The sequence below is a fragment of the Eulemur rufifrons genome, chromosome 19 (genome assembly GCF_041146395.1).
Source record: "Eulemur rufifrons isolate Redbay chromosome 19, OSU_ERuf_1, whole genome shotgun sequence".
In the NCBI taxonomy this organism is placed as follows: Eukaryota; Metazoa; Chordata; class Mammalia; order Primates; family Lemuridae; genus Eulemur; species Eulemur rufifrons.
This window is the reverse complement of record NC_091001.1, coordinates 19,577,424-19,603,930: the sequence shown is the minus strand read 5'-3', so window position 1 is coordinate 19,603,930 and position 26,507 is coordinate 19,577,424. Positions and strand designations below refer to the sequence as shown.

Below are 26,507 nucleotides of genomic sequence, written 5' to 3'. Positions count from 1 at the left end.
ATTTTATTTACTACTGTAAATAAAGTAGTGCAAAGAGTAGTTTGGACCCACAATATTGCATTACTGATTTATTTACTACCTTAGCAGCATATAGTATACAGACACTCTGCTCTTCCTCTTATACACACACACACACACACACACACACACAGAAACACACACACACACACACACACACAGACTCAGGCAGGCATAAGGGGTGGGGATGACACTATGAGCTAAAGGCTTGCTTTCCGCATATTCCGTTGCTGCCAGTCTATTCTAATGGGTAATTCATGGAGAAGACTACACTTAAATACTAAGAATCTCCTAAATGTTATTTCATGGATTGCAATTGAAACGTAAAAGATATCCAACAACATCGTTAAATGATTTGGAAGCATTAGGACCCTAGAAAAATTCAAGGAGAAAAATGTAAACCAATTTACAAAGCCATCGCCTTCCCTGCCTTTCCAGCCATAAACTATTTATTTCAAGGTGCCTTATAACTGCTGGGTCTTGGAAGTCAAAGAGAAATCTGTCAGTTCAGCTTTGAGGCAAACATAGGTACCAACATATTACCTAGCTTGTAGAGAAGTCTCAGTTTTCTGTTCTCATTTTCAATAAAAGGGAATGAACGATGCACTAAGATTCTTAAAATACATCTTAGCGTTTGAGAATCCAGATACGCCACAGGGGAAACTGTGACTCCTAGTACACACAATCACAGGAACGACAGTCTGTGATGACCCAGTAACCTCCCCACGCCCCCCGCCCCCCATATCCCACGATCAAGACGCTCCTTATATGTGTTTGGTAGCCTTTGGTATGACCACTGCCTGCTCTGGGCACTTCCTTATAATTTGATTTTTTTAAAAAAACGACACCAAGTGCAAAATTCGCATCCAGTTGACAAGACATTTAAGGTGTTTATCGGGATAATGCCCTGACCCCAGCTTTCCCATACCAGCCGTTTAAAGGATTCTCTCTCATCTGGAGAGACCTGGAGTGCACAGTTCACCCACGTGGCTCCGGGTTACTAGCGACCGTGGGCTGGTCCCGGTCAGAGGCATCTGCAGCTGGAGTCACAGCTGGGCTTGCAGCGGCTGCGGTGGGGTCTGAGGAGGCGCGAGCTGGTGTTGGAGAACTGCTGGCTGCAGAGACACACGTACAACAGGGGCTGAGCATTCGAGACAGTGCACGCAGGACACACAACCACACCTAGACTCTAGCAAGCCAGGAGGACATGCCTCCAGTCTGGTGACCCTGACGCTAACTAGACAGGCAACTTTGGACTCATTATTTAGGTTTTCTGGACTTTGGTGTACCCTTCTATAAAATGACAGGTTGGAATGGATATGCAAGGATTTCTGATGCTTCTGATATCCTGAGATTCTAAGCTATTATTAATACATGTATACCGTGACATCCAGATAAATATCTCAATTTAAACAAACAAACAAATAACCCTTTGATTTATGTTTCATGAGCTGTGGTTATATCTTTTTATCCTGTAGTGTCAATGGAATTCCTACAATGCAAGCTATGAATTATACCAGTCAATTAGGAGCATTGGTTTTATTCACATTCTTATTCTATTTGATGATGTGCCAAATTTGGTTTAAATTATTTAAATAAATGTGTATACATTTTGAAAAACATAATTACTAGGTTTAATTATGTATCAATCTACCTTTAGTAAGGAGGCCGGACCACCATCAACTTTAGGGAGGCTTAAAGTTTAATATTTTATGTAGTTTTCAAATGGGGGCAATGTTGCCTCCCAGGGGACAGTTGGCAGTGTCTGGAGACATTTTTTTGATTGTCACCAGCCTGGGGGAGGAGGTGCTGCTGGCATGCAGTGGGTCAAGGCCAGAGGAGCTGCTGAGCATCCTCCAGTGCACAAGACAGTACCGTCCCCTACCGCAAAGAACAATCCAGCTCCAAATGTCACCAGCGCTGAGGCTGACACACCTGCTTCACGTACCGAGACGGAGACATATCCCGGTTAAGACTCTAGGCTCTGGAGGCTGCCTGCTCTGCCCTTTAACAGCTGTGCGGCCTTGGACAAGTTACCTGCCTTCCTTCTGCTTCCAAAAGGTGGAGAAAATAAAAATGTCTAGACCTCCTTCAGCTGTTGTAACAGTTAAATGAGTTAACGAATATAAAGGGCTTAGAACAGTGTCTGACATTGCTGAGTACTCAACACATGTTAGCTACTACCACTGGTGACCTGGTTTCCCATGGAAATGTGTTAAGATTTATTAATTTCAGCTGCATGGCTTATAGGACTGATAAGAGTTGGTACATCTGTTTCTGGGATGCCTAAAGTTCTCGTTTAGGCCCGAGTACCCTGAGAACACAGCACAAACTTTGAAACCAGAGAGACCAGGAGTCAAATAGCTCTGACATTTAGCAGCTGGGTGATCTTGGGCAAGTTCCTTAACTTCTCTGAGCTGTAGTTTCTTCATCTGTGAAACACCGATAACAATTTGCAGGGTTTCATGATGTATGGTTAGCTCAGAGGCCATAGTTTGTGCAAACAATTGTTAGTTTGCCTTTGAGCAGCAATCTTAATTAACCTCCGCAATATTTTAGTCTCACACAATTTTCAGTAGGTGGGGCCATTTTTAAAGCTTCCCAAATGTCCATCCTGAAATGTACAGACTTTAAGAGGATGCCACTGCATGCTGACAATCCAACTTCTAGATAAAAACCCTCCAAGAGTTCCACCTCCACGCACCTATAGTCAGCCCAAGGGGCCATTCTAGGAAGTTCAGGAATGGGCCCGCAAACCTGGCCTTCCTGCATATATGTTCAGGAATTCTCCTTAGGTTCCCTTTCCCACATCTACAGAGGATGCTGTGGACTCAGAGACTATTCTGAAAGAACAGGACAGTGCGGGGAGGGTCGGATGTTGTAGAATGACGCGACGTTTCTAGGGTCATGAAAGCTATCCCTGTTGTAGGTGATCCTGTCACTAGAGGCCCAGTAATGAGGAAAGAACCTTTCGCTGCAGTCAGGAGACTTGGTCTAGCCAAGTCCCATCTGCCGCTAACAGGTGACCTTGGGACAGATACTGGATGGCAGACATTTCGGTTCTAAAATGGTTGAATCTTATGGGCCTCAGTTTCCTCATAGGGGAACTGAGGGTCTTGGATTAGGAAGTGTGCAAACCCCCTTTGATCCTGAGATTTATCTTTCCGACGATTTCTGAGGAAGTTAATAAAGTACTAAGGCATGTATTTTCAAGCTCAGGGAATGTTTAAATCACCATGGTAACAAGATAAATCAGCAATCAGTTTTCTGATTGAAAAAAAAAGCACCAGTGTGTAAATGTAGAAGGAATGCATAATTAGCGTTGCTACCATTTAAATCTTCTGGTAAGGGCATAATAAAAATGCGTGATGTTTCTACAGTAAATTTGTCATTATCCGTGCGAGAACTCTCCCCTTCCACTGGGGGTTTGCAATCACTGCAAAAGCCCCCCCACGGCCCATCCTAATTTTAAGGTGGCCTCTCTGTCTCTGCTTACCTGGAATACGTGCTAATTTTATTACTAGACAAGAATCAAGGTAGCCAGAAAAATAAGCGTGCTGTTTAAAAAATTACAGAGTATATTGCAGAGCCAAACAGAGGTGATTTGTGGATTACTTGCTGCCTGGGGGATCATTTTCTGTGCATGAGTAAGAATGATCAAGAGCTGGCCCAAACCACGGCCCACGGGCCAAACGCAGCCACTGCCCGCTTTTGTGCAGCTCACGAGCTAAAAATGGGTTTTACATGTTTACATGGCTGAACAAAAATCAAAAGAAGAGTAATATTCACAACATGAAAAATATATGAAATTCTCAAGTAGTTCTTCTGGAGTAGTAATATATATATTTATGAAATTCAAATTGTGTGTCCATAGGAGAGTTTTATTAGAAACCTGGCCACAATGGCTGCTCTTGAGCTAAGAAGGCACAGTTGAATAGTTGTGACAGAAATGGCCCTGAAAGCCCAAAATGTTTATTATCTGGCCCTTTACAGAAAAAGTTTGCGGTCCCCTGTTATGGATCATTGTAGGAAAAACATCTGCTTGCAATTGACCAGATGGGAGCATAAAACAAAGAAAAATGTGACAGAAAATATTGGGTTAATCCTGAAATGGCAGAATGTTTGCAAAGATGAGAAGCCCTAGAAAAGCCCTAGAAATGGTATGCTATGGATAAGATCTAGCCTACTTCATTAGAGCCTCTGGGCCTAGTGGGGCCCAGTACAGGTATAAGATTCACATCACTGAACCATTTCCTTTTTTTTTTTTCCGTTTTCTTTCTTTCTTTCTTTGTTTCTTTTTTTTTTTTTTCTGAGATGGGATCTTGCTATGTTGCCCAGGCTGGTCTCAAAGTCCTGGCCTCAAGTGATCCTCCCTCCTCAGCCTCCCAAAGTGCTAGGATTACAGGCATGTGCCACCATACGGAGCTGAAACATTTCTTACGAGTGGCCATACTACTAAGTGCCAAGCGTAATGAGATGGGACCAGAGTACAACCTCACCATTAAATCTCTCTGACAATAAGGCTACTGCTTTTTTCATGAGCACCGCTTTGTGACATTTTACTGTAATTTTAGTACAAACCTCATTAACTAGAAATGCAGAAGACAGGAAAAGAGTAGGAAAAGGATTAATGAATCTTGTTCATATCATCTTACTCTTTTCAAATGAATGCTAGGCTAACCACTTAGCCGGAAGGGATGCGTTGGCTTAAATTATGAATGTATTGACTAGACTCACGTTGGTTTAAAAGGTTACCTAGTTGTACCCTGGAGCTGGTAGTTCTGCAGCTCTTGCTCTGTAGTGTATATTCTATTGAGACATAAAGTTGGCACTAACACAAGCAAGGCAGGGCTCCTTCTTTGAAATGGTGGCTTCTATTTTCTCTCTGTTCTTCCCTTTCCCTGCCTTCGGGCGGCTGGTCAAGCTCCATGGTTTTTTTGTTTGGTCTCAGGGGAGATTTGTGGAAGGGCAGAAGTGGAAATGGCTCCAGACATACTTTACTTTGGGATTTTTTGTTTCTCTAAAGTCTGATCCATTAAGGCAATTATGTTTGGTGTCCTTGACCGAGACAGGAGAGGGAGAGTGCTTTTGAGATGCACGGGCAGGAAGAGGCACTTTCTGGAGTCTGGGAAAGGGGCCGAGCCTGTCTGTGGGCAGTACCCGCAGCGGGACCCTTACCTTTCTGCTTCAGCAAAATCAGAAATGAACACGGACGGGAAAAAAGGCAACTGGTGCCGGCACTGGCAACGATGATGGAGCTCCCGGGTGACCCAGAAGCCGCGAAGCCAATAACCTGGAGGGATGGCCTAGGCCCAGGGTGATCTGTATTCTGCTATCAGACTGGTGACTCTCTGAGTGACCTAGGGCCACCCAGGACCCAGGGACCTTTGCTCCACCTCGGGAGGCATTAGCCTCAAGAATGACTGAGCTGCCTGGAACACGAGCAGAAGTCAAGAACAAGTTCCCTAAAAGGACATAAAAGTGCCGTACAATATTTTTTGTCCACTCTCTTGGTACTTTTGATAGATTTGTGGATGTCTTTGTTTAGATGCTTTAAAAAAGAGTTTTACGTTTTAGAAAGAGTCTAACAGCATAGAAAAGCATGCGAGGCGCTGGCCATTAAGTCTGTTACTTACTGAAGTAAATCAAGCTATTTAAGTGCAGGCGCTACCTGGTGTCAGCGTGTTTTAATCACAGCTAAGATGCCCCGCACGGAGGACTAGTTCTTGGGAGCTACCAGCTGGCATCTTCAATTGCCTTGTCTTGTTTGCTTCTCTCAACTACGACAGGCCATAGGTGTCCTATTATTTCCGCTCTTTTACAGAAGGGGAAACTGAGGCACAGACGGGATCCCTCCTTTGCCCAAGGTCACACAGCCAGCAGCAGCGCCGGCTCGGCCGCCTGACTCCCGCGCCGGTGCTGGTGACTACCGCCCTGCACTGCCAGCCTTCCGAACGCAGGACAATTGAATGTGGCAAATGCCGTGACGTGTCGGCCATATATCACCGAGCTTACAAACTCAGGAGGAAAATGAAGGTAGTTGGAGCTGAACGCAAAATGGATGGACAGCTCAATTGAAAGGCTTGACTATAAATCATTGATTTATAAAAACAACCGACTGGAAAAAATGCAAATCACGAAATGACAAAGCTCCCCAACTTGTAGCAACAATCCTCACCCAAAGCTGCTGATGGGAGCTCCTAACTTTTAAATCCATTTCCTCTTCTTACACTGTCACTCGGCACCCAGAGTGCGTTACTGCACTTGCTTTACAAGGCCCCGGCCACGCAAGCACCTACCGCTGCCTCCCCCGCTCCGTGGGACAGGCCCCAGAACCTCGCACTCCACTTTATCAGGGGGACTTTGGCCTCTGAGCACCCCCCTGCAGCTGCCCCCCCCACCTCCTCTGGGCCTCGGTGTCTGACTCTCATCCCAGCAGTCACCTGCTCCACTGCGCTGACGGGGTGCCTTCTTATTTCAGAATTATTAACAAATTGGCATTTACGATGAGGATTTTAAAAAAGATAAAACATAATTTATTACATGTTGCGACTCTTAGCATTAGTTCTTTTTTTCTTGTCTTTTCTTTTTTTCTTCAAGACAAGGTCTCAGCCTGTCACCCAAGCTGTAGTGTACGTAGTGCAGTGGTGTCATGATAGCTCACAGCAGCCTCAAACTCCTGGGCTCAAGCCATCCTCCTGTCTCAGCCTCCCAAGTAGCTGGGATCACAGGTATGTGCCATCACATCCAGCTAATTTTTTTTACTTTTTGTAGAGATGAGGTCTTGCTATGTTGCCCAAGCTGGTCTTGAAATCTTGGCCTCAGGAGATTCTCCTGCCTCGGCCTCCCAGAGTGCTGGGATTCCATGGGTGAGCCACTGTGCTTGGCCTTTATTATTAGTTTTAACAGGCGTGGTGGGTACCAACATGAAGGCATGCTTTGGAAATGTGTGGAGACTTGTTTTTTTACTTCTAGTCTCTTACTACTCAAAGTACGGTCTACTGGATAGGCATCGCCTAGATTGTTAGAAATGTGGAATCTCAGCCCCGACCCCAGGCTTCCTGAACCAGAATTTGCATTTAATAAAATCCTGGAATGATTCATGTGCACATTAGAATTAAGATGCACTGGGCTAAAATTTACATATTGAAATCAACATTATTTTATTATAATTAGTTTCTTTTTATTACTCCTTTTATATTGCTGTTAGAGCACTGTATTGATTTTTTTTTTAAATGTGTGTAGGTGGGTTAATTATCATGAATTTCATTTCAAGGTACTAAAAAATGTGTTATAAAATATTTCTCAGGTGAGGGGGCGATGGGTTTCAGACAGATGACAACCGCCGGTTTAAAGTATTTTGATTCCGGGAAAAAAAGTTTGAAAGTCTGCCGCCATACATCCTTTCTAGGCTTTTATTTCTCTATTTGGGCCAGCAACTTCACTCTCCATTTCCTCATTTGTAAAATGAAGGACATAGAATTAAGTAATTTTTAAGGTCCTGTCCAGACGTAGCCATCTCCAGGCTGGTGGAGAGGGAAGGAGGTATGTGCTGGAAGAAGCATATGAAGAAGTTTGGGGAAACAAAGAAAATGTGTGAAACAACCATGGGGACACAGAAGGGAAGAACACATCACAGGACGGGAGGGACACAGAGACAAGAATGCCAAGGGACTGATAATGCAGCCGTGAAGACAGGGAAGAGGTGACTTCTGATCAAAGCACTTGCACCCGCCCATGAATTTTCATGGCTACCAGCTGGCATAAAATCATAAAGTCAAATTTCGGCTCCTCTAACGGAATTGCATTTGTAATAATCACAACAATATTTCTACAGAGTAAAAAATGACAAAGATAATTTGAAATGGAAAACACTGACAAGATGCAAAATAAATGTCTGTACCTGGCAACAAATTTAGGGACGGGACAGAATTTGCATGAGGGAAATTTATTAACTGGCAGACTACGGGCGTCAAGCCCGGAAGGTTGTGATGGTTCCTTGTTAACCTCCTCAGGTAAATCAGAGGGAAATGCTTCCGTAATAGCCTCTCCCAACGGTGACTTCCTTATCGCCGTGGAAGAGAAGGGGATGCACGCTCCTTTCGCTTTTCATTATCTGCAACATGAATAACAGCTACGCAAATGCTCAAATGCCATGTCCCCTCCTAATTTATCCATTTGTGAATGTCTCTGTTAGCTTTTGTGAGTTATTATGTCTTTTCGGAGCCGTCCAAGATGGTGGGAGATGAACTTTCCATCGGGAGACGTTTGTGGGCGTTTGTGAGCACCTACTAAGTGTGACGGGACTAGGGCCTTGCTCTGACCCAGCTGATGGTCTAGTAGGAGAGAGAAACATTGTAGCTGACATTTATTGGGAGGGTTTTATATGCCAGATAAATAGAATAGCTAATATTTAACTACAGTTGTCATTTTGATAAGTGTCTTACGTGCACTTTTTTCACTTAACACTTTTTCCATTTCACATCTTGGAAAGTAGCTGCTATTATAACCTCATTTTATTGAGGAAGGTTAAATAACTCACCTAAGTCATAGAGCTAATGAGTAGCCAAGCCTGGATGCTGAGCCCGAACAGAAGCCACTGTGGCTCCCATGTCCTTAACGACTCTTCTACGCTAGCTCAGAGAAGCAGCAGTCAGTGGAAACCATGCTAGACCAACAGCCCACTTTGTATTCCTGCTCGGTCCCTCCCTTTCAGCCCATGTGCTGGGTATTTTTATTCATTGTGAGTGTGTGTTTGTCCTCTCCCGCATTTGATTGCTTGACTGGAATGAACTGAAGACTTCACGCTGCAGGGGGCTTTGGAGCTAGATTTTCAGGCACACAGAGGTAGAATTTGATAGAAGATGAATTTTCTTTCTTTCTTTTTTTTTTTAATAAAATATTCTTTTCTATTTTGCGTTTGGATTCAGTTGGAATAGAAGCTGACTTTTCAATGGGAGAAGTAATAAGTGTTCAGTTTCTTAAGTTCTTTTAAGAAAATCCTGACTTGGAAAAACACGATTACTTTGCGGCCTCCCGCCAGCCAGGGATTCTGACACACCCCCCCGGAGGAACCCTCACCCAGGGGAAGGACACCCTAAAGACAGCAAGTAGCAAGACCAAGGGCGTGCGGAGGGAGAGTGTAATCTTTCTGGTGAAGAATCCCTACTTTTTTATATGGCCTCGTTTTTTTATAAATCTTTACCTGAGACAGACTGGAAATACTGCACAGTCCAGGCGATCAATACAGACAGCAGAAAGGTTCCCAGAAAGTAGATCTGCAAACATCCGAAGCACGCGTCAGATGGCTGACAAGGGGCAGGGGCCACAGGGGCGGGGCTGGGGGAGTCTGACACCCACCAGGGCTGAGTGCAGGACGGCGCCCCAGACGAGCCGCAAGCGAAGGTAGAGCCAGGCCAGGGAGCAGGGGCTGAAGGACTCCTCGTTGCTGTGGCTCCAGCACCTGCAGACAAAGCCCAGGGCATCGTGACGTGCCGGCCAGCTGTGGTGGCACGACGCGTGACTGGTATTTTCAGATCCTCAAACCTACGTTCTTCTACTTTCGGACAAAAGGGCACACTCGAGATGCGAGACAAGGAAATAAAGCCAGTTCTAAGTGGTTTGGCCTGACCTGAAATTCTGGGATCCGAGCAGAAATCTCAGAAGAAAGGTCAGTCCTATCTATCCTTAATTAAAAGTCAAGGAACTCTGAAGCACAGGGCCAGACAGAATAATATTTCTGTCTGAGTGTGTGTCCAAAGTCCAGACGTAGAATATCTCTCTATCAGAAAAGCATGTGTTTTATTTTTTCCACTCTCGTAGAAATTCTTGGTCAGCACTTGAACGTCAGGTCAAGCATCTTCTATATATTGAGCCTCAGATACTAAAAAGGGGAAGTGGCTGAGTGTCTCTAATAGAAGCAATTTCTGGGTCCTTTTCATAACAATTGACATTACAAAATACGGGTAAGACTCACTTTAACCAAGAAGCACACACCGCCCACTTGGGTTCCTCCAGGTTCCACAGCACTAGAGAGGCTCCGAGCTCACCTTTCGTATAGTTCCCGGAGAATGGAGATGTTATTAGAATGGATAGTTGAGTCAATTTCCAAGAAATCCAAAATATGGTGTGGGATTATAGCACCTTCCTCAATTAGCAGGGCCAGGTTAAAAAATCCCTAAAAACAAGCCACAAACCAATCTCATCAACTCCTTGTAATAAAACCCAGACACACACCCTTCATCAGAATGTAAACTTTTACAACCTCTAAATTTTTTTTTTCTGTCCTAGAGCCAGATGGTTTTGTCATCTTCATTGATGAATTGTTTCCCTAAATATATGCATCTGAGAAATTTATTTGCAGGAGAACCAGGAGGCTTTCAGAGGATGCTGGGTCCCATCTGCTCAGAAGCCAGTCAACCGGGAGATGTGTCCTTTCTTGCTCATTCTCTCAAAACAGAACTTGCTGGAAAACGTGCCCTTGTATCATCAACAAAACCAGAATACCGAGTCGAAGGCAACGTCCGTCACTTACAGACTATGCCCTCGGTTGCCATCACCCAGTCAGACATCTGACAAAAGGTTTTTGTGGCTGAGGGTGTGTCCCATGACTGTCATTCCAGTGCAGAGTGTCTCCTTTATGCACAGAATAACGTCTGGGCATTTGCCTCGGCTTTCCTAGGTCACAATTGCTCTTGGCACAGATCTCCACCTCTTCTCCCACCTCTTCCTTCAGCATCTCGTTCTTGCCTCTCAGAAGTGGGACCTACCTTATTGGGCTGTATGGATCCAATACAGTGGCACAGTTAAAGGGCCTGATCTTTAATAGAGGATGGATACTATCGCACTACCTGGAGGAAATGCACTCTCCACCACGAGCTAAGAAACAAGCAAAAACCAATGTGGTACTTACCATTAGGGCTTTACAAATTAAACTGAATTGTTGCCCTTCAAACAATCCACGATCATGGGTTAATGGCTTACATCCTCCCTCTGACCTTGCCTTTCAGTTGCCATTGACAACGATCTAAGTGAAAATCACCATCCACCAGGTTGTGCACTCCAGAATTCTCACAACCATCTTAGGTAACAATCATGAAAATACTAGCAGCTAACATTTTCTGAGTGCTTGCTGTATGCAAAGCATTGTTCTGTTTATATATATATTCATTTACTTCTCATAACAACAAATTGATACAGGTACTATTATCCTCTCTATTTTATAGATAAGGAAACTAAGGCATAGAGAAGTTAAGGAACTTGCCCAAGGTCACACAGCTGGAAGGGTGGCAGAGCTGGGATTTAAACACAAGCAGACAGGATCCAGAGTTTCAAACCTTAACCTCCACCATCGTGCCAAATAACCTCTGAATAGATGAAAGTGTTAAGTATCTTTAAGATGCACGCGCGCGAGCGCACACACACACACAGCAGAAAATGAAATACTTCTTTACTCTTTGAAGGGAAGGCACTATTAAAACTTGAGATAATTAAAAGGGAAAAAATGACTTTATAAAATTTTAAAGTCTCTGATCAATGGAATAACAAGATTAAAATAAGAGAAAATAGACTAGGGGAATATTTGTATGCAATGTACTAGCTTAAGGTTCATTATCTAGTAGGCAAATATATGAAGAACTAATTATGATTGGAATTTTAAAAAGCATCAAAACTTCAATAAATAAACAGGCAAAGAATAAGAATAGAGAATTTACATAAAAAATATCAAAAGTAAATTATCATAAACAAGTATATGTAAAAGTGTTCATCCTCGCTAGTAATTAAATAAATGCAAGTAAAACCAATAAGGAAGTATCAACTTCTCATTATTCAATTAGTAAAATTAAATCATAAAAACATCCAGCGCTGACAAGATTTCAATCATCTTTCTCTACTTAACCACTGCTCAGTGAGGTATTAATTGGAAAACCCTTTCAGAAATCAAATTGGCAATACACTATCGTGCAGTCATAAAGCCATTTAGACGGCTTGATTCAGTAATCCTATGTTTCAGATTATAAGTATTCAAACAAAGAGAAAAGATGGAAGTATGAAAATGTTCATTGTAGCATGGGCTGTAATTGCCACACGATAGGAAACAACCTCTAAGTCTTCCTTGGTAGACTCTAAATCACATGAAGGCAAGAATATTATCTGTCATTTTTATCTCATGTTCCCACTGCTAAGCATTGTCTAAGACATGGTAGGATTAGCTAAATAGGTGCTGAAACAATGAATGAGTTAGCAAGCAAAAGAATGGTGCCCACCAACAAGGTAAAGCGTAAGATATTACAGTCCATTAGCTCAACAGAATACGGGGCAGCTGTTAGAGTAATAATTAAAGAGACCATGCAATAAAATGCACACAGTCCTACAATGAATGATAAGACAGATTTTAAAAGTGGCAGGTACAACATAGATAGCATCACAGACACATTTGCCTGTCGGCAGAGACTACAAGGAAACGTAAAGATGTAATGGAGTAAAAGTCCCTGCCATGGAATTATGGGTGCATTCTTTGATTTTTTTTATTTAAAAATTAGCCTTTATTGTACCAGCTGGACAACAGAGAGAGATCCCCATGTCTACGGAAAAAAAGAAAAAAAATTATTCTTTATTGCTTTTGTAACATTGTCTTCCCAAAAAATACAAACCAAAATTGAAAAAAAATTATCCAGGCCTAATTTTAAATGACAGGCGATAATCATCTAAGAGAGTTTGTTTCTACAGAAAATCCCTTTAGGAGCAACTCCTACTTCGTAATAATAATAGAAATAATAATAGAATAGATCATGTTCATTGAGTGTACCCAGCATTGGGCTCAGAGCTTTATACCGAACGTCTCATTTAATCCTCACAACCTATGAGATAGATGCTATTATTACCCCTGTTAACAGATGAGCAAATGGACGCGCAGAGATTTAGTGACTCGCCATGCACAAAACGCTACGGAGTGAGAGGACCTGGGATTTCCACGCAGGTCCACAACTGCTCTGAGACAGTACCTCCATTAAAAAAAAAAAAAGATAAGACTCAGGTAGGAATGAGTCTCCAACTTCTGCTCTTTGTTCAGATTCTAAAGCACAACACCAGAAACTTGTTGCATAAAGAGGATGACAATAATTCCAACATCACAAAAATGACCCTGAGAGCCTTGCAGTAGAATTTCAATTAGCTAATGTAGAAGGAACAAGGGAAACAGAGTCGTCATTAGAACACCACAGCGATAACTGTTGCAGGCAAGATCTGTTAAAATTTGTGGGTAAAAGTTTGAGAAACAAGAGATCAAGTAGTTTCAGACTATCTCCCTAAGGCATCTACAAATCAGAAAGGGAAAAATACTGACTTTACCGTGGAGAAACCACCCTACCCAAACAACTGAGCTTGATCTCGCCAGTAATAAGACACACTGGCATCACCTGCCCCTGCCTGACTCAACGTACCGAGGACACAGCGCCTCTACAGCATTCTTGCCCCAAATGCATAACTTCAATCTATTCATGAGAAAACAGAAGATTTAGACCCAAATTAGGGGACATTTATAAACTACCCAACCAATACTCTCCAAAACTATCACGGGTCATGAGGATAAGAAAAGACTGAGGAACTGTCATAGATTGGAGAAGATTGGAAAGAAACATAACAACTAAATATAATGTGGGATCCTGGGTTGGATCCTGCAACAAAAAAAAGGACATTAGTGGAAAAACTGGTGAAATACACATAAAGTCTGAAGTGTAGTTGATAATACCACGCCAACGTTAATTTCTTAGTTTGACAATTGGCATTGTGGTTATAAAAGATGTTAACCTTAGAGTAAGCTGAGTGAAAGGTATACAGGAACTCCCAACTCTTTCTATAACTTTTCTATAAATCAAAAATCATTTCAAAATAAGAAACTTCAAAAAAAAGTCATTGAGAGAAAAGTCGTCTCACTGATGTACGCATTTGTCTAGCCGTACAAGCAAACCACTTCGTATTAGGGGCACACTTCTAATTTCCGAAGTTTCCACCTGGTAAGTTAGTCTGATAGAATCTGGTAGAAACACTCTCAGGTTAGGAGCCAGAGACTGGGTTTAGGCTCTGGGTGCTTTGTTTACTACTTGATTTTTTGGCCTTCAATAATTTATTACCTTATTGTATCTTTGACTATAAAATGGGCAGACTGGTCCCCACCCCCCACCGGGTTGTATGAGAATGGCATGAGGAGCACGGCGGATTTTCAGCGAAGGTCACCATTACGGCTAGTGTCCTCACAGGGCTGTTGCGTAGGGTGTGTGACATGGATGAACCATGCCTGTAGACTGTGCGGTGTGAGCAGACAGAAAGGATTATTAGGACCCCAGGCCTCACACGCTCACAGATGGCCACCCCCACGAGCTGGTTTGCTGCTGTTTACCTGGGAGTCTCCGTCCAGCGCTGCTTGGGCATACATCTGCACGGACAGCTCCAGGTCCTGGGACTGGTTTTGGTGGCCATAGTAGTAAAGGTCTCCCATTTTCAAATACGCTGCAGGACACAAAGCACAGAGGCATCTGTCGAGTGGTTTTATTTCAGACTTTCATTTTAAATCACTGGCCCACTCACGTGACTGAGCGTTTTGCCTGTTAGAATCTGAACACAGAACATCTTTGCATTTCCTTGGCATGTCAAGAGGAACAAAAAACAGCTTTGCCCCGAGCACCCCTATTTCTAGACACATTTTCCATTCTGCCAAGTAACCCTCCTAGATAGCTGTTGCAGATTCTCAGTCTGCAACCTCGCAGCCCCATCAGCCAAGGCTGTTGTGGGCACTTTATTTCACATCTGAAATTTTGCTGCCCATGTTCAATGTCTCTTATGGGCATCTCTTGGTTTTAGCCACATATTTTATTTTTCCTCTGAGAAAAAACTTGTGTTTAAAGGTGCATGTATCACTCAATGTCCAATCATAAAAACAAAAATCCATTTCAGGTGGTTCAAAAGAGGGATTTTTATCATGGGAAAGTAGTTAATAGGGTGTTGGAAGAGCTGAAAAGACAAATAGAAAACAACAGGTAACCCAGAGATCAGCAACGAGGAAGCCACTATTATCACAAGGGCTGGGGAACCAGAGGGTGGGTGTGATGTCACCAGAGCCCAGAGCCTCATGGGAGCTGAAACCAAAGAGGGTGGAGTTGCCAGGCAGGGGCTGGGACCACGGAAATGCCGCCACTGCCAGAGATACAGTTCAAAGCAGGGAGAAGGGGAGAAATGTTAATACTTGGGCTTCTTCTCCCATCCTGCAATCTTCTGCCAGTGCCTCCTGTTGGCTGAAACTAATCAGAAGCCGGTGGGCAGAGGGGTCTGGGAACTGCAGCGCCTGGAGGCAGCCCCCTACCATGCAGAGCACAGCGGAGGAAGCCCAGAGCACATATGAGGGCAAAAAGGTGAATAACTGGCCCAGGGAATCGCTCCGTCGTAGCTTTCTCTTTTGAACTCTCATTGACTCGGAAGAAACGATGGGTTTGAGCACACAACGGGGCAGTGGGTGAGGAGAGTGTCTTGCGGGAGGCTGAGAGCAGAATTTAGCCATGATCTTAATAGCAGAGACTTTTCACTTTCTTTCCTAATTGCTTAGAAATACCACACTTCACACGAAGCTGTTAGATGTTCCCTGTTACTAAAGACTGAAAGCCGCTAATGCTTCAATTTTGCACCCGTTTTTCTCTATACATACCAAATGAAGGAGCATCGATTTGAAAAACAGAGAAATTATAGTATCTCCAAACACAATTAACACCCAAGTATCTCCTGGCAAGATCCTAAGGGGTAGAGGGGAGAGAAAGTTAATTCATTAATATTTTGGCCAAGTGACCAATTTTGCCTCTGTAAAACCCAATTCATTATCCTTAACCTCAGAGCTTCTACTCGGAGAAGAATACATTTACTTACTGGCCTCTCCTCACAGATGTGTGCTAAATTTGTCTGTGACACTTCAATTCCAGTTTCTGCTGCTAAAACATAATACAGCAAAGCTTCATGCCTAAAAATAGATGATTAATAATAAATTTCATATAGTGGCTCCTACTAATATTCACAGAGAGCTTTATATTCAAACATAAGAGGGCACAAAATAAGCAAGTTTTTTTTTAAAACCACAAAATCATGAGTTGTTTTTTTTTTTAAATAAATACTGTTAAAAATACTGCATGCACTGATTTATTTTCTATCTTAAAGGCTGAACTCACAGACAAGGCTGGGGAGCTAGTTGATGCAACAGCTACCTCTACTGGCTGAGTGGTGTGTCGGTGCTGGCTACTAGTCTTCAGTCCTCGAATCCTTCTTCCATCCTCACTTACAGGAGATAAGTGGTATTAAGAAAAACCCATGTCCTCTAGAGACCTCTGTTTTGTGAAAGGTTTTGTAGCACTTACGATTCTGAACAAGCTTAATTAAAGCTGAGCTTTTGTTGTGCATTAGAAGTGTGGCAAAGGAGAGGGAGTTTACAAGGGGCTTGACCAATGGCCAAAACATATTTGAAACAATAAATATTCGACACCACTAGTAATTGAATAATTGCAAAATAATGAGTGTCCACTTTACATCTGTTGAAAGAGTGGCACAAGATTCACATATGGAATAATGGCAAGGGCTTGGAGAAATGGACACATTCCTACAGCCATTGCCAGGTCGAGGGCCAATTAATGAGATGGTTCTGGAGGACAGGAGGGGAAAGTCTTAAAAATGCATATACCGGCCGGGCGCGGTGGCTCACGCCTGTAATCCTAGCACTCTGGGAGGCCGAGGCGGGTGGATCGCTCAAGGTCAGGAGTTCGAGACCAGCCTGAGCAAGAGCGAGACCCCGTCTCTACTAAAAATAGAAAAAAATTATATGGACAACTAAAAAATATATATATATAGAAAAATTAGCCGGGCATAGTGGCACATGCCTGTAGTCCCAGCTACTCGGGAGGCTGAGGCAGGAGGATCGCTTGAGCTCAGGAGTTTGAGGTTGCTGTGAGCTAGACTGACGCCACGGCACTCACTCTAGCCTGGGCAACAAAGTGAGACTCTGTCTCAAAACAAAAAAAAAAAAAAAAAAAAAAATGCATATACCATTCGGCCCTGCAGGTCTCCCTTGAGGGTGGTTTTCTAAAGAAACAATCAGAGACATGTGCAAAGATTCCATTGCCACAGAGTTCATGGTAGAACTGTTTACGTGAACAGAAAAAGCTGGGAAGAACTTAAATATCTGAAAAATCAGTGATTAGTTAAATTAACCCATGGTGCAGCCACTTTCAGATGTGGCCATTAAAAATGATGTGTGGAAGAGTGTTCAAAAACACAGAAAAATTTTTATGCAAAATTTTCCATTCAGTGGAAAAAAAAAAAAAGCAGAGTATAAAACAATGCCTCCCATTTTGCAAAACAAAAATAAAGCTGAACACACACGTACACACATACACATACGAATATATGCCAAGAAAAAAAATTTAAAAATATCTACCAAAATGCTAACAATACATATCTCTGTGTGGTGAGGGTGCAAGTAATTTTTATTTCCTTCTTTTCACTTATCTGATTTCCTCAATTTTCTATGTTACCCAGTTTAAGAGTAAAAATCTATTTTAACCATAAGTACTTGTTCCTAAAGCTTTTTTTTTTTTCATTTTAAGTAGTTGATATTAATAACTTCTTAATTTTAGCTCCATCTAGGAACTGATTTAGGGAAGGGTGGGGGAAGATTGGGTGAGGGTGAATAAAGGAAGAAGATTCTGAAATCATCTTTGCTAAACTGCTAAAAGCAGTTCCTGGCAGACCATCCCTTGGAGACCGAGAGAGGTTTGGGGTTCAAATTAGGACAGTCAGACCTTCAGTCAGACATGCTGCAGGTCACGGGCCCCATGGCTGCTGAGTGAGCCAATTCTCAGCCTCTGCGATACCTAAGGCAGCTGACCAATTAGCCATGACTCATGCTAAAGCGAGACGAGGTCGGCTAAGCAGTGTCCCCTGCAGAGGCAGCCAGATAACAAGCCTGCAGGTGCAGCTGCAACAACAATGCAAAAGACACTGGGAATTTTCTAACAAAGCTGCAAAAATCAAGTTTGGTTGCAAGAATTCTCAGGGCAGACCCAAGACCCCAGACAGAGGGCCTGCAAGGGAGGCCCAGTGGAAAGTCCCCATCATTTTGCAACAAGGTCCTGTTCCTACGGTCTTACAATCTCAAGTGTCTTCAGAGACACCCAGGCTTATGCCAGTGCCTCAGTTTCCACCAAGGATCGATAAGGGAAGGAGATGGTGTAGACCTGCAACCCAAGGTCAAATATCATGCCAGCACCTTCTACCACCACAACTGGCCGCCATGTGGCTCATGTTACTAAAATGCAATAAAATGAGTTTTTCTTGGACAGCAGAAAACCAGTAGGCTGGCTGTTAGAATTGGGGGTGGAGGGAATGCAGGTTGACACTCTCTGTAAGAACACTCACTACAATAAACTTCATAAAGAAAATATCCTGTCTCTAAAGTTACCTTGGTGGTGGAGGATGGAGGAAAGAAACAAGTTGTATAGAAGACTTCTGCCAAATTATCATATAAACCAGGAGGAAATGTCATAGCATTCTCAACCATTTCCATTGAGGAAGCACTGAAATCCATCAAAAAGAGACGTCTAAAAAAGTACTTGATGTCCACAGAAGCACTAAACAGAAACCCCCAGAAACTGTCTTCCATCTTGCAGAATCAATCCCCAGACACCTGTGCACCCGAGACCACCACCATCTACTTTCAGATATTGGTGTGTGAGCTCCAGGGAGGGGCTGCGTAGTCAAGAGCAGACTTTCTCAGCTTATTGAAACTTACGAGACACGACGCCTCTGCAGAAACCCTATCCACACTTAGCCTCCCAGCACTGGGCTTTCACTTAACTATGTTTCAACGAAACATCTGAAGTATTTATTACAGATATTTCTACACTTACATTCATGGAACAAACATTTACTCAGCATTTGCCAATTGCAGGAAGCCCAAAGACAAGCTACAAAACTATTGTCCTTCCATGAATTTCCTTAAGGTTTAGGAAGTCAACCGGAGCTTCAAGCCTTATTTCCAATGCATTAAAGTAAAATTGTCCCCCAGACAATCATTTTGACAGGGATGGGGTTGGGTGGGTGCAAGAGAGAAGGGGATTGAGAGAAAAGAAATAGTTTAGGGTCACATTTACTACCCTCCCATTTCAAACCCAGCACATGCATTTCTAGAACTTTTATAATGAGATATCTTAATAATCAATCCTTTGGCTGTTTGCTGTGAATTGTGAATTTGAGTACCTCTGAGCAGTTTCTTAATTATATTGTTTTCTCTGTGCTTCTTACTGCCAATGCCTGAAGCAGCTCAGAACGGAAGGATAAAAAAAACTTCTAAGGTCTCAGTGGAATTCAGGACCCCTGCTCTATCGCAAAAAGTGAATCTCTTTCAACGGAAACTTTGCATGCCTACTTGTCTTGCCTCGAGCCCGCTATAATCTGGCTAACCTCCTGGGTTAAGTATTTTTGGTATATTTAAGACAAAGGACAATAAAACACATAGCCTGCAGATGAGACACATGTAGGGGGAAGGCAGAGAGAAATGGAACATGACAGCTGGCCTTTCCTTCCCTAACTTCTTCTGGTGTCCGAGGACAGCCTGGGGCATGACAGCATTATCTTCCGTATTATGCCGATACAGCAAAAAGCCCTTTTCTCAATCACGCTCCTCTTTTAAACCACCCCATATAAATCTTGGAACACCATAGAAAAGCACAAGCTCATCAAACTGACACATGTAATTTGAAAATAACGTCCAGAATAAATTCACTCACACAAAAATGAAAAAAGGAGATGGACTGGAGACATTGATGGATGAATTTAGTTCTATTACAGCAAAATAGATGGTACCAAAAATCATCACGTTGTGGTGTGAAAAGGCCAACACACATATATTATATTTCCTGTTTAACCCCTGGGGAGGGCTGGAGGCTTGGAGAGCAAGAAGAGATAGAAGCATTTTGCCCCAAATATATGTTGACAAAGATTTTCTCACGTAATGGATACTAGATGCTTCTTCCTGTGGATACTGAGATGGCTCAAATCCAGACTGAGACTCATCTTTAACAATACTTAGCATCAGTATCAAGGTTCGCAACGACATGGAGAAACAGAAATTTATACCTGGTGGCAAGAGAGTAAATTGGTGAAACCACCTAGGAAAACAATTGGCATCGTCTTGTATGGTCGAACATGAGTACCCAAAATGACCCGGAGCCCCACTCCTAAATGTAAATTCTAGAGCAACGCTTCCTAGGTGTACTAGGAGATACATAAAAAATGTTCATGACCACACTGTTCTTAAAAACCAAGAAAAAAAAAGAAAGAAAGGAAATAAAAAAGAAAAGAACCCAAACATGCATTAAGAGGAGAACTGGTAAATCAGTTGTGGTCTCTTACAGCAGTAAATATGAATAACCTACAGGTACATGCATCAAAATGTATGAATCTTAGAAACATAATATTCAGTAAAAGAGCAGTTGAAGAATTATATATAATATGATTTTAATAACATAAAGGTCAGAAATAAGCCAAACCAAATCCCTTGCTTTGGAATATATCCATATATAGCAAAACATAAAGAAAGCAAGGGGTGGATCAACCAGAGAATAGGACAGGGGTTACTTCTGGGTGCTGGGCGGTAGGGGTCAGATTTAATTTGGGAGCGACATACAGGGGCTTCAACAGAACTGGCAATGTTCATTTTGTTAAGTAAGGTGGTAGGTTTTCACCTGTTCATTTTATTTTTATGCCTTGGAACTTACAATTATATCACATATTATTTCATATGTATCAATGATTATATGATAAAAGAATAGAAAAGCCACTCAACCGGCTCATGCCAGTTCAATGCTCAACTCCTTTTACCTGGATTTGAACTAGCTCCCCTTGCGGGCTCTCCCTTCTCATCATCATGCACAGCTGTTTGGTTAAGCAGCTTAGAAACGGGATCTGTCATGTCACTCTCTCTCCAAAACTATCAATGGCTCCCCATTGCTTCACAGATGTATAACCTGCCATTCAAAATTCCATAAAGTAGCACCTTTTTGGGCTCATTATGTATGACTTTCAAGTCTTACTCTCGTGGCAAACTGGATGGCTTAAAATTTTCTAGGCTCACCCAGAATTTTCCTATCTCTTTGCTTTTGTTTCTGCAGTTCCCTTCACCACAAACGTTGTTCCCTGCATGGCAAAGTGCAAGTTCCTTCCATCCTTCAAGGCCACATCACCCACTCCGTCCATCGTGAAGGCTGTCCGACACTTCCCAAGCCAGGGAGCACCTTCTCCTCCTCAGAATCCACAACGCTCTTTACACACTGCTCGTGGCCCTTGAGTTACAGCTGTCCCCTCTATTTGCTTTAGTTCATTCATTCAGTAGTTTCCGAGCACTCCCAGATGCCCCCATACGCGGGGCATTGGGACACAAGTCATGGGCCAACTGACATGTATGGACATCATGCAAAATTCATGGAAGGACTGAAGGGAGTAAAGAGTTAGGCAGGGCTCCTGGGCAGAGGGAAAAGTGAGTACAGAGGCTCAGGGATCAGACGGAACATGGGCAGAGGAGAAACTGCATGCAGAACAGATGAGGCAGCGAATTCCCCCAAGCCCCACTCGAGGCATCCCTGGAGGTGCACAGAAGGCGTCCTGCATTTAAGCATACTCAGTAAACCTGCTGAACTGAATCAAAACGCACACACAGTGCGGGACACACTTCAGTTCTCCTTCCTTCCCCACAATAACAGCAGAGAAACCCCATGTTGTGACTAAGTATTCTAAGAGAGAGAGCAAGCCACAAAAATCTTAACTCCTATAGCCCTTCATAGCAAATTTTTTAAATGTGCTAGCTAAAGTGTTTTGCAATGGTAAATTCAAATGTAGTCCAAAAAGCTAAGCTTTTTACACTCTCTTTCTGGGAAAAACAGTGTCAGACATCCTGGGGCGGGTATGTGTGTGCAGATGTTTTTACAGGTGTGCTCTCCCTTTGGGAAAACCCCACACAGAAACACTTCGATAGCTGAACGTTCAGTTCACCGTAAGAAGTTTGCGGCGAGCAGAGGGTGGGAGGCTGGCAGGATGAGAAGTAGAAAACGAGTTAAAGTCAAATTTGGGAATTTTAGGAACTGAAGTTCACTTGGGAAACAAGATAAAGCGCCACAAAAATTGTAAGGTACAATTTAGAATTGGGAAACAGTGATTTCCTTAAAAACATTTCTTTCCAATTGTACAAAGTAAAGCCACAGATAATAAACTTTCATAGGAGGATAATAATAAACATTTATATTTGGTGCTTTCTTTCACTGGGCTCATTACCTCCACATGCTCTAATTTAAGATTGAAATCTTGAGATGCTAGTTGTTGGTCGGGTGTGCAGCCATGGACTAAGGGAGAAAATGCATTCTATTAGACTTATATTTTAATTTTTAATTAAGGTTCAGATCAGAGTGTGAGCGATGTTAGGTCTGGTTTAATGTCTTTGAGGCAGCGGACCAAGGGGATAGACGCTGATTTGCATATCTTTTTTAGTTATGACTGAAATACCCAGATCATTTAGGCAATAAACCAGCCAAGGAAATGTGGCCCAAGGGAAAATGAAGATGGAGTGCTAGAACTGACAGAAGAAAACAAAAAACTACTCAGGTAGAGTTTGGAGAGGCGTCCCAAGTAACAACAAACAGAGGGCATTTGTAAGTCCTCGTGTGCCATGTCTCATCCCATACAGGACAGGATAAAATCTGCTAACTCCACCAGAAGGTTAGGAAAGGGGGCATCTGTTTGGCTATGACCCTGGGCACTGGTGAGTGACTGACTTCCAGCAATTCCAGGGTCCCGGTCATTGCAGATGTAGTAACATATTTATGGAAAGAGGCACCCTGAGCCTTAAACATACTGATCTCTCTTCTTCCTGGGAACAAGATGGAAATCCTGGACTTCCGTGGCCTGGAAGTGAGAAGCGGAGGGTCTCACCCAAGATCCCCTGTGCTATCTCCAGGCTCTAAAACCAAGAGCAACTGGCTTGAAGGAAAGAGAAGTCAACGTATTTGTGTGTCTCTCAACTTGATGAATGTGGACGCTCCCCCCCAGAGAACAAATTTTTGTGTATAATTAAACATGGAAATGCTGTTTTCCAATCAACAGCCAATCAGTCTGTGATACTCTGAATATCATTACTGGGAAGCTGTGATTTCCCTGCAAATTGCTTTTTCAGTTGCATTTTAAGACTCCTTCTGATAAGGCTATACTGACAGACTAAAAGTTAAGGGCTGAGAAAGGGCATTCCAAAGTGGGTCCCAAGCTTACCATGAACCCTCCAGGTAGGCATTGAGGCCTTTGCGAATGACATGGCCCAGGTAGCCATTTTTCTCAGCTACGTGCTTTGCCCATCTGAAAAGAAAAGGGAATAGAAAATATGCAAACTGTGGCAAGTTTAATAATCACTTTTTTCTTCATATGATCCCAATAAATCCCACTTGGGGAATATTTTGCTTGTTAGAATTTTTATAGAGCAACAAACCAGAACTGAATGTTAAGAAGGTAAATAAAATGCATTTTGAAAGGTTTTCGTTCAATGCCCTTTCTTATGATTGCTTAGGTGTTGCATTTATGGAAACAATGACATGTAAGGTACATAATGAAAAATGTCCACGCATTCGGAAAAATACAATCTTCACCAAGAGTTACAGTACACTCTCTACAAACATGTTCACTAGTTTATTGTTAGGTTTCTATATTTTGTTTCTGTCCCCTAATTTATCTTGGAGGGGTTTATTAGTAATGAACTAGTTTGTTGTAATCTTTAGACTTATAACCACTATAACAATAATATAAGAATGCATAACTATTATAATAAGCTAATAGAAGGGGGAAATGGAATAACTTTTAAATATATTTGATTAATACAAAAGAAGGGCAAGAAAAGAGAAAGAAAGGCACACATATAAAAAAAAAAAAACCCCTATATGGGGCAAATAGGAATAAATAGTAAACTGGTAGATTTAAAGCCAAACATATCCATAATTATATTAAATTTAAATGGACTAAATCCACCAATTAAAAAACTAAACCTGTCAAACTGAATAAAAATATACAAAAATTCAATTATATGTTGCTTACAAAAGACATACATTGAAGTTAAAGAATGGAGAAAGATTGAAATAAAAGGATGGAAAAAGATATATAAACTCTAAGAACAAAACCTGGTATAATTATATGAACATCAGAAAAAATAGACTTTAAGGCAAGAATCATCAACAGAGATAAAGAGGACATTGTAAAATGATAAAAGGGTCAAGTAGAAAGGCAAAATGATTCTAAATCTGTATGACCCAATAACATACATTCAGGACATATAGATGTAAAATTGAACTATAAGGATAGATAAGGCAACACACATAGTTGGAGGTTTTAACATATTTCTTTCAATAACTGACATAACAAGCAGAAAAAGAAATGTCAGAAATGATAGAGAAGATCTGAACCATATAATTAACAAACCTGATATAATGGATATATATGTAGACATTGTACCTAACAAGTTCAGAAAACACACTCTTTTGAAGAGACCCATAGAGGATATGCCGAAATTGACCAAATACTGGTCATCAAGCAAGGCCCAGCAAATTTCAAAGGAATGAAGTCATTCAGAATATGTTCTCCGATCACAGTGGAATTAAACTAGAAATCAATAACAAAAGATTAACATGAAAGTCCATTAGACATGAATAATTTCTTCTGGGAAGATGCTTAAAACAAACAAATAAGCAAATCCATGAATATTCATGCCAAATATTCTAAGTAACTGTGATGAAACCTTCAAGTCAAGTTTTATCACTGAGGTCAGGGGTAAGATTGGATTTGATCCCAAATGTCTTATGGAAAAATATTTTGGAGAGAGGAGGCAGGACGGCTGACTAGAGACATTCACCAGATTGTCTCAGAAAGAAGGAGAAGTTTTAGATTGAAAAAACATAGCCCAGGTGTAATTCGGAGGCAAAAGTGCCAGAAACTACCAGAGATTCCATGGGAAGAAGTTGTAGAGCAGAATAAGTAGTAAGGTTTCAGCAGAGATCAACATCTGAGGAATCTGTAACTCTGTGGAAAGGGTAGGTGTGAGTGTTTGTTTTTCTTCCCCTCACCCCTCTGGCAGAGTGCAGACTCCCCAACTGCTAGAGCACTTCTCTACCCTCTAGCCCAAAAGTTGCTGCCACCAGTGAACTGGGAGCTTCTTGAGAACAGAGCACCGGGCTGCCAGCCCCCTGAGGTCGCTCCCCCTCACCACAGACCCGGGCCAAGGCGGCAGGCACCATACTGCCTCTCCACCCATCGTGTGCCTTTATCCTCCCCAGGGAGCTTCAGACCTTCAGTTTTCTTGTCACTTGTTTCCATGCAAACATTTCCCAACTCCTGCCAAGACTGCGGTGGCCACAGGGGAACTGTGTGATCCCAAGGCTTGGACATTAAGGGCAGGCTACCTTCAGGGGAGAGGAGAATGCAGCAAGCCAGGGGAGTCCCTCGGGACAAAGGGGACCAGAGTGGCCAGCTCTCCTCCATGCAGACTCTTCTCCTCCTCCTTCTCTGCCCTGCCCACAGCTGCCAACGCAGCCATGGCAGTTCCCACATTGAGTCGGCATGGGCGCCCAAAGGGACGATTGAGCTGGAGCTCTCAGAAGCGGTGCTTGCCCTCTCTTGGGGCACCCACCACACTGAGGCTTCCCCAGAGAGCAGAGCTCACACCTTTCTTCTTAAAGACCTGCAGTGGACCAAGGGGTGCTCGAGCTGTGAGCTCCCTGCCTGTCTGCCCTGCTGGTGCTGCCCACCTGGCTGCTCCAGTAGAGCAGAGTATATTCCAAAGTGGAGGGACATTAAGCCTGCTTGAGCATTACATGGGCAACTTGGGACCAGCACGCTTCTCTCTGGCACAGTCAGGGGGGACCAGAGGACAGGCTTGCCGGCCAGATCCCATACCCCCAGGACTCAGTTCTGGAGCATGAAGAGGAGATTTGTGAACTAATCTTAGAAGGCAAGGGAACCCACACGTGCAGAACTAAACAGAGAGTGCAAGTGCGGGTCTGAGCTGCGGTGCACTTGCGCAGCACCCTCCCCTCACAGGAAAGCCGCTCTTTGGTCTGGGGCAGGGTGCTGGGCAGAGAAGCTTCCAGCCTGTCATAGCACTGCTGGTGAGCTCTGCTGGTTTGGGCTGCTGCTTGTGGTCAGATGCTAGAAGGAGACCCACAGAGCAGGGGAGTGGAGGAAGAACGAAACTCACTCACAACAGCTAGTGAATCTGGAGCTATACTGCTCCTCCCCAACAAGCAGACTTTCTGGTTTGGTGGGGCCACTTCAGCCCCTCCCTGGTGGCTTTCCCCAGTGGCCTGGGAGCTGACCCTCGAACCTCTGCTGAGACAGCTCTTGTGCCTGCCTTTGTGGAGCCTGAACACAGGCTTGTC

The 26,507-nt window shown here is 42.9% G+C and overlaps 1 protein-coding gene across 1 annotated transcript in view; it reads right to left on the bottom strand.

Annotated features, from left to right (window-relative positions):
* Window positions 1-758: 758 nt before the first annotated feature.
* The window catches only part of SEL1L3 (SEL1L family member 3), a 106,144-nt gene continuing 80,395 nt past the window's right edge, over window positions 759-26,507 (bottom strand). Inside the window, exons 17-24 of the mRNA XM_069494200.1 lie at window positions 23,362-23,445; window positions 15,931-16,021; window positions 15,716-15,800; window positions 14,417-14,526; window positions 10,068-10,195; window positions 9,379-9,481; window positions 9,224-9,296; window positions 759-1,133 (exon numbers count right to left, since the gene is read on the bottom strand). Coding sequence (XP_069350301.1) covers window positions 997-1,133; window positions 9,224-9,296; window positions 9,379-9,481; window positions 10,068-10,195; window positions 14,417-14,526; window positions 15,716-15,800; window positions 15,931-16,021; window positions 23,362-23,445 — 811 coding nt within the window. The 3' untranslated portion in view covers window positions 759-996. The remainder of the gene's footprint in view (window positions 1,134-9,223; window positions 9,297-9,378; window positions 9,482-10,067; window positions 10,196-14,416; window positions 14,527-15,715; window positions 15,801-15,930; window positions 16,022-23,361; window positions 23,446-26,507) is intronic.